Source organism: Panulirus ornatus, chromosome 39 (genome assembly GCF_036320965.1).
Source record: "Panulirus ornatus isolate Po-2019 chromosome 39, ASM3632096v1, whole genome shotgun sequence".
Lineage (NCBI taxonomy): Eukaryota > Metazoa > Arthropoda > Malacostraca > Decapoda > Palinuridae > Panulirus > Panulirus ornatus.
Window position 1 is genome coordinate 3,567,436 of NC_092262.1, and position 7,651 is coordinate 3,575,086.

At 42.3% G+C, this 7,651-nt stretch overlaps 1 protein-coding gene and 1 pseudogene across 1 annotated transcript in view; both read left to right on the plus strand.

Moving 5' to 3' along the window:
- Positions 1-3,154: 3,154 nt before the first annotated feature.
- Positions 3,155-7,651, plus strand: part of LOC139761034 (uncharacterized) — a 35,125-nt gene continuing 30,628 nt past the window's right edge. The window contains exon 1 of the mRNA XM_071684788.1: positions 3,155-3,195. Coding sequence (XP_071540889.1) covers positions 3,170-3,195 — 26 coding nt within the window. The 5' untranslated portion in view covers positions 3,155-3,169. The remainder of the gene's footprint in view (positions 3,196-7,651) is intronic.
- Positions 3,762-7,651, plus strand: part of LOC139761206 (uncharacterized) — a 15,976-nt pseudogene continuing 12,086 nt past the window's right edge.

Here is a 7,651-nt window from a genome sequence, read left to right on the forward strand (position 1 = left end):
TAGGAGGCTCCAAGACCTATCCTACAACACATTCTAAGGACCATCCTATGATACATCCTACTAGAAAACCCATCCTACAATGAGCAGACGAGAGGGTTTAAGGTCTCCCGTTCATCACACTTGACCTTCACACTCTCTAAAGAATACCATCAATATTCATGACACCCTTCTGAGTCTTCTGGACACCCGTACCTGACTTTTATCTTCATTAGAATATCAAGAAGAGAGAAGTAAAAGACAATCCCTAAAAGTTACTCCAAAATCACAACTCTTTCTTCTCAATATTACCCTTGGAATCAAACTCTTGAGCGATTCTATCCCTCCTATTTTCATTCATGCAATCTAGCAACTTCTTGGTATCACCCCAGAGGAGCAACCATCTCAAATATTTATAAAATGTTTGTCTTGTCAAACATTCCCTTGGGTATACTAACACATCCTGTAAGTAGGATCAAAAATTTATTCAAAAAATCTTATGTCACAAGTACTTTTCACTTTTCATGAGCTTACGCAAGTCAAGGGATAATAAAAGTTTTAAATTTATACTTCAACTTGTTTAATGATATTTTCGCCGTCATTTTTGTACCACACGAGGTCAAAGTTCTGTAGCACTATAGATGAACTCCGCAGTCTCTGCTGTACCATCCTGTCTCCATCTATAGTGGTGGGTGGGGAGGAGCCTTCTGCTGTACTATCCTGTCTCCATCTATAGTGGTGGGTGGGGAGGAGCCTTCTGCTGTACTATCTTATCTCCATCTGTAGTGGATGGTGGAGGGGCCTTCTGTTGTACTATCTTATCTCCATCTATAGTGGTTGGTGAAGCCTTCTGCTGTACTATCCTGTCTCCATCTATAGTGGTGGGTGGGGAGGAGCCTTCTGCTGTACTATCCTGTCTCCATCTATAGATGACTAACGTCCATCAGATCACCTCGTTATAAACCATCGGGTCCACAGACATCTGTCCTTCCTATGTACTCCCGATATGTCATGCATGCCTTGGGTACTGCCTAACCCAAAAAAAGAGCCATGCAAATAAATACGAAATCCCACTGAGTAGTCCAAGAAGTTCAGCTTGACTGTTTGTGTCGGCTTACCGCAGCCTGGATGTAAAATATTCCAAACTAATAAAAAAAAAGTTTCTTCCAACTCTTGAATCAACTTTGCCGAAAAGGAGGGGGAAAAAAATGGACTTCTGTGGCCAGGAAATGGCTGTGATTTCCATAGTGTCCCTTCTGGCTATAGATTTCTCTGCCTCTCTTCTTTATTCTGAGGCTCTTGTGTTGACCAGATTATTCATGGGGGGAGTGGGGGGGGGGAGATATATCTTGACCAGAACACTGATGGACGGAGGGAAGGAGGGTGGGAGAGGGTAATCCTCCTTTTCAAAGATGATGCTCTTCTCTTTGCCTTCCTCAATACATCGCCATTTTCTAAACACACACACATATCATCACGCTTACTTATATTATATTCTTCTCATTAATATGCAGGTCTCATTAATATGCATAATGGGGATTTTCATCCACTTTCATCCACTCCATATGGGACACATTTTCAAGTCAATTTGACAAAAGATCTTACCTTGTTCATCCCTTCGTTCCACATGGATGTATACTGTATTGTTCGTCTTGGCAAATGGTGAGGGATGATATACATTTATACATATATATAAACATAGACATATATATATATATATATACATATACATTAAATATAAACATACATAAATCTCTCTCTCTCTCTCTCTCTCTCTCTCTCTCTCTCTCTCTCTCTCTCTCTCTCTCTCTCTCTCTCTCTCTTTCCCCAAATAAAGACCAGCGGACTTCACTGCTGTTTGTAAAGCCTCACATTTGACTCCATTAACATGACGGACAAGAGGATTATAACCCAACCCTCGAGTGATTGGGCAGCCGACGGATTAGTGGAGCTAATCCAGCCATTCACCAATCAGCCATGGTTAACACTGCTTTGGAAATAAAGGATTTTGGTATAGCACACTCTACTGGTGTATATATATATATATATATATATATATATATATATATATATATATATATATATATATATATATATATCTTTCAAACTATTTGCCATTTCCCGCATTAGCGAGGTAGCGTTAAGAACAGAGGACTGGGCCTTTGAGGAATATCCTCACCTGGCCCCCTTCTCTGTTCCTTCTTTTGGAAAATTAAAAAAAAAAAAAGAGAGGGAGGATTTCCAGCCCCATGCTCCCTCCCCTTTTAGTCGCCTTCTACGACACGCAGGGAATACGTGGGAAGTATTCTTTCTCCCCTATCCCCAGGGATGTCCTCTTTAGTTTTCTATTAGATTTAAATCTGGTGACTTCCTGGGCAGTCACTGAAAAACTTCACTGCACAGTCCTTAAACCAATCAGTGACTAGTTTGGCATATATATATATATATATATATATATATATATATATATATATATATATATATATATATGCTAATTCATGTGTGGCGGGGTGGCGACGGAAATGGATGAAGCCAGCAAGTATGGATATCTACACGTGTATATGTATATGTATATATGTTGAAATGTATATGTATGTGTATATATGCGTGTGTCGGCGTTTATGTATAGACGTGTGCATGTGGTTGGGTTGGGCCATTCCCCGTCTGTTTCCTTGCGCTACCTCGCTAACGCGGGAGACGGCGGTTAAGTATAGTTAAAAAAAAAATATAGTATTTTTCAAACTCTACATTCAAGGATAATGTATATCTGATGTATATCTTTTCAAGCTGATTCGGGAAAGACTTTACGTAATTCTTTTACGTGATAAATAGATCGACAGGTTAACTGCGAAATACAGTGGTTAGGTAGTTTACCAGTTGTCAAGCGAATATTTTGCTATTATAATTCTCTCGTGGGGAATAACTTTACGATCCAACTTTATTATATAAAATCATGAAACTCAAGTTGATAATAAGAGAGAAATCCTGAACTCTTGTGGACTATAAACAAGTTAGTCAAGTTTACATTCCCACCAATGGGCTGAGCTGGTCCAAGGCAGGTGCGTCCAACACAATAGCAAGTGTAGCAAACCTTCCCTCACTCAGTCTTGGATTATTATTTGCACGCGACGGAAGTGTAGTCTCTTCCCAAGCCTCGATCCATTTGGCAAACTTACACGATTTCTTCTGGCGAATGGTGGAATCTCACACTCGTACACGGTAAAAAATTTACAGCTCTTTGTCCACATTTAGTTATTTGAAATGATGAATGAGGTTTATATACCACACTCGTACACGGTAAATCATTTACTGCTTGTTATCCACATTTAGTTATTTGAAATGATGAATGAGGTATATACGGTGATAAGTGGAATAAACAAATGTATGTTGGTTCGTGCCCGAATGGTTACGTATCTTCATTAGCTGTTCCTTTTTGGGATGTGGTTAGCTTACAAGAACCGGTTTGTTTATATTGATTCTTTAGACTGGAGTTACTTAAGCCAACATCGTCATAGCGATTGAAACAATAAAGACATGTTACTTAAATACTTTGAACGTAGTAATGGTCAAAACTGGCCAACAAGCGTTTGTCTCTTAATGTCAGTAACGACATGATTATGTAGTTATAATTATATCATTTATGGTCTCCCATTGTATATATTTAGTACTCAGCAACAACATGATTATGTGGTTATCATTCATGATCTCCCATTGTATATACTCAGTACACATTTCTTTTTTTTTTCCCTTCGTGTGTGCATTTGAAATGGCGTGGAGAAAGCGATATGGGGTTGGTAGACTTTGCATGAAGTATCCCAAATTAAATAATCATAGATTACTATGCGCTACCTCGCGTTTCCTTGCGCTACCTCGCTAACGCGGGAGACACCGACAAAGCAAAATAAATAAATCTATATATATAATAGATAACCTTATGATGCACCATCAGTTCTCCTCTTATCTGTCCTTCCCATGTTACTGGTCATGGAATTGGGGTACGACACACACACACACACACACACACACACACACACACACACAAACTAGTGATTACATGTAGGTACTCACTGAACCCTACCTCATATAGTCCCGTCCTTAAGGGCTTATCTTGACCTTGACCTTTGACCTTGACCTTGAGAGGTGACCAAAGGTCGTCCCTGGAGGGGCCGAAGAGATAAACAGCTCTCATGACAATTTCTTTCCTGTTAATCAATGTTCATTATCAGTACGAGGGACATTTCATTTGGTAAATTGACTTGTTTAACTTGACTTCGTTTGTTGATCATCTAAAACTCTTCACGTCAAGTGAAGATCATGACTGATAACATAAACATAAAAGAGAAATGATCAAAATAATCACCCAGAAGATTTACATATGAATACACCTTAGAAATTTAGAAAAGTTGATGTGAAAATGTTAGTTACAATATTAATGTTAAAATGATGTTTAGTTCAGTTGGATGTATAGGAGAATGAATGTTTATTTTCACAGGTGTAGTTGGTGTATATTAAATGTGTATACCATGACGTGTGTAGCAGGTTGGTGTGTACTAAAATGTACACCATCACAGGTGAACACCAGAAGGAAAAAAAGAACACGCGTTGTTATCTTTACACTATATACGACCCGCATCCAACTCAGCCAATGGCAGGAATTGGTTCTACGATTCACAAGCCTCATGCATGAAAGACCAGCCGTGATTGGCCAGTTGAAGCACTGTTGAGGTAATCCACTTTTGCTTGGCCTCTCAAGCATTGTGGTCGTCGTGCTCAAGGGTCGTGTACCGTCGTGCTCAAAGATCGCATTGTCGTGCTCAAGGGTCGCGTAACGTCGTACTCAAGGGTCGTGTAACGTTGTACTCAAGGGTCGTGTACCGTTGTGCTCAAGGGTCGTGTACTGTCGTACTCAAGGGTCGTGTAACGTCGTGCTCAAGGTTCGTGTACCATCATGCTCAAGGGTCATACTGTCGTACTCAAGGGTCGTGTACCATCATGCTCAAGGGTCGTGTACCGTCGTGCTCAAGGGTCATACTATCGTACTCAAGGGTCGTGCACCATCATGCTCAAGGGTCATGTACCGTCGTGCTCAAGGGTAGTGTACCGTCCTACTCAAGGGTCATACTGTCGTGCTCAAGGGTCGTACCATCATGTTTAAAGGGTTCGCTTAACCTCCCGGAGGATTAAAAAAAGAAAGAAAAAGATATTAAGCCACTCAAATGTTGGACACAGCTAAGCCCACCTCTAGTTACCGTGGTCAAACTTCCTGGAATCGAACCCAGTGACTTACGTAACTGAGGATTTGGGTCAAGACAACTGGCGACGCGAGAAAAAGTCAGCTCTCTCTCTCTCTCTCTCTCTCTCTCTCTCTCTCTCTCTCTCTCTCTCTCTCTCTCTCTCTCTCTCTCTCATCCGAAACTACCCTCTTCAGCAGAGAGAGAGAGAGAGAGAGAGAGAGAGAGAGAGAGAGAGAGAGAGAGAGAGAGAGTGAGTGTGTCCCCCTAGAATAAAGACGCCGCGAACAGCCCTCACTGGCTTAAGTCAAGGGCGAGGGTGAGGGACGGGTGAGGGAGTGTGTGGTGAGGGTGAGGGACGGGGGGAGGGAATGTGTGGTGAGGGTGAGGGACGGGTGAGGGAGTGTGTGGTGAGGGTGAGGGACGGGTGAGGGAGTCTGTGTGGTGAGGGTGAGGGACGGGTGAGGGAGTCTGTGTGGTGAGGGACGGGTGAGGGAGTGTGTGTGGTGAGGCGATAAGGTTAAGAAGAACTTCACACGTCGACCTTATGGGGCTTCGCACTAGCGGCCCAGAGAAGTGCTCCTGGGGGGATGACAGAGATATTGTAAGGTTTCCGTAATGCATTGCACATTTTTTTTTTTTAATAAGGCGTCGGTGGAGGCGAGGCTGCCAGTGACTTTGAAGACCTGGAGCAACAAAGTGGTACCTCACTGTGAGGACCTGGAGCAACACAGTGGTGCCTCATTGTGAGGACCTGGAGCAACACAGTGGTGCCTCACTGTGAGGACCTGGAGCAACACAGTAGTGCCTCATTGTGGTGACCTGGAGCAACACAGTGGTGCCTCATTGTGAGGACCTGGAGCAACACAGTGGTACCTCATTGTGAGGACCTGGAGCAACACAGTGGTGCCTCATTGTGGTGACCTGGAGCAACACAGTGGTGCCTCATTGTGGTGACCTGGAGCAACACAGTAGTGCCTCATTGTGAGGACCTGGAGCAACACAGTGGTGCTTCATTGTGAGGACCTGGAGCAACACAGTGGTGCCTCACTGTGAGGACCTGGAGCAACACAGTAGTGCCTCATTGTGGTGACCTGAAGCAACACAGTGGTGCTTCATTGTGAGGACCTGGAGCAACACAGTGGTGCTTCATTGTGAGGACCTGGAGCAACACAGTGGTGCCTCATTGTGAGGACCTGGAGCAACACAGTGGTGCCTCATTGTGGTGACCTGAAGCAACACAGTGGTGCTTCATTGTGAGGACCTGGAGCAACACAGTGGTGCTTCATTGTGAGGACCTGGAGCAACACAGTGGTGCCTCATTGTGAGGACCTGGAGCAACACAGTGGTGCCTCATTGTGAGGACCTGGAGCAACACAGTGGTGCCTCATTGTGAGGACGAGACCAGTCCTCACCCACCAGCAGGGGGCTGGTGTCTGACCACGAGAAATAATGACGTAGCTGTCAAATTTGGAATACGATTCATGCGTTTGGTCGTAATTGCCCAATGACCTGTTATACCACCTCGTAACGAGGCAAACGTTGAAGTATTGTGATATCTGTAGTACAACATAAGTCTCATGGGAAATTAAAAAGGCGCTGTTTATCTCAGACATATGGGAAATTAAAAAGGCGTTGTTTATATCAGACATACGGAAATTAAAAAGGCGTTGTTTATCTCAGACATACGGGAAATTAAAAAGGCGTTATCTCAGACATACGAGAAATTAAAAAGGCGTTATCTCAGGCATACGGGAAATTGAAATGGCGTTGTTTATCTCAGACTATTATCAATGATATAAGGTGACCTCACGTAACCCAGTCTGACCCCTTGTGACCTTATGTCGAAAAAAATATACATTTTGGTCCATTAACATTTTATTTTTTTTTTTCGTTAGCACTGACTGACGAGTTTTATTACAGGAAACAGTTCAATCCACTGGAAAGAGCCAGCCATCTCACAATCATGAATCCTTGTGATGTTATGTGAGTATAATGTTTAGCTCAAAAATAGTGAAAGTATTATGTTACTGTGAGCAATACCAGGACTTGTATTACTGTAGTATTACGTTACCGTGAGCAATACAAGGACTTGTATTACTGTAGTATTATGTTACCGTGAGCAATACCAGGACTTGTATTACTGTAGTATTATGTTACAGTGAGCAATACCAGAACTTGTATTACTGTAGTATTATGTTACAGTGAGCAATACCAGGACTTGTGTTACTGTAGTATTATGTTACAGTGAGCAATACCAGGACTTGTGTTACTGTAGTATTGTTACAGTGAGCAATATCAGGGATTATACTACTGTAAAAGTATTATCTTACAGTCATATCAAGACTTATATCTACTCTGGTAAGTATCATTTTACAGCTTGTAAAGTCACAACGTTGTATGATGCCAAAAAATATACTGTGTACTTGGGCGAAGCTTTCTCG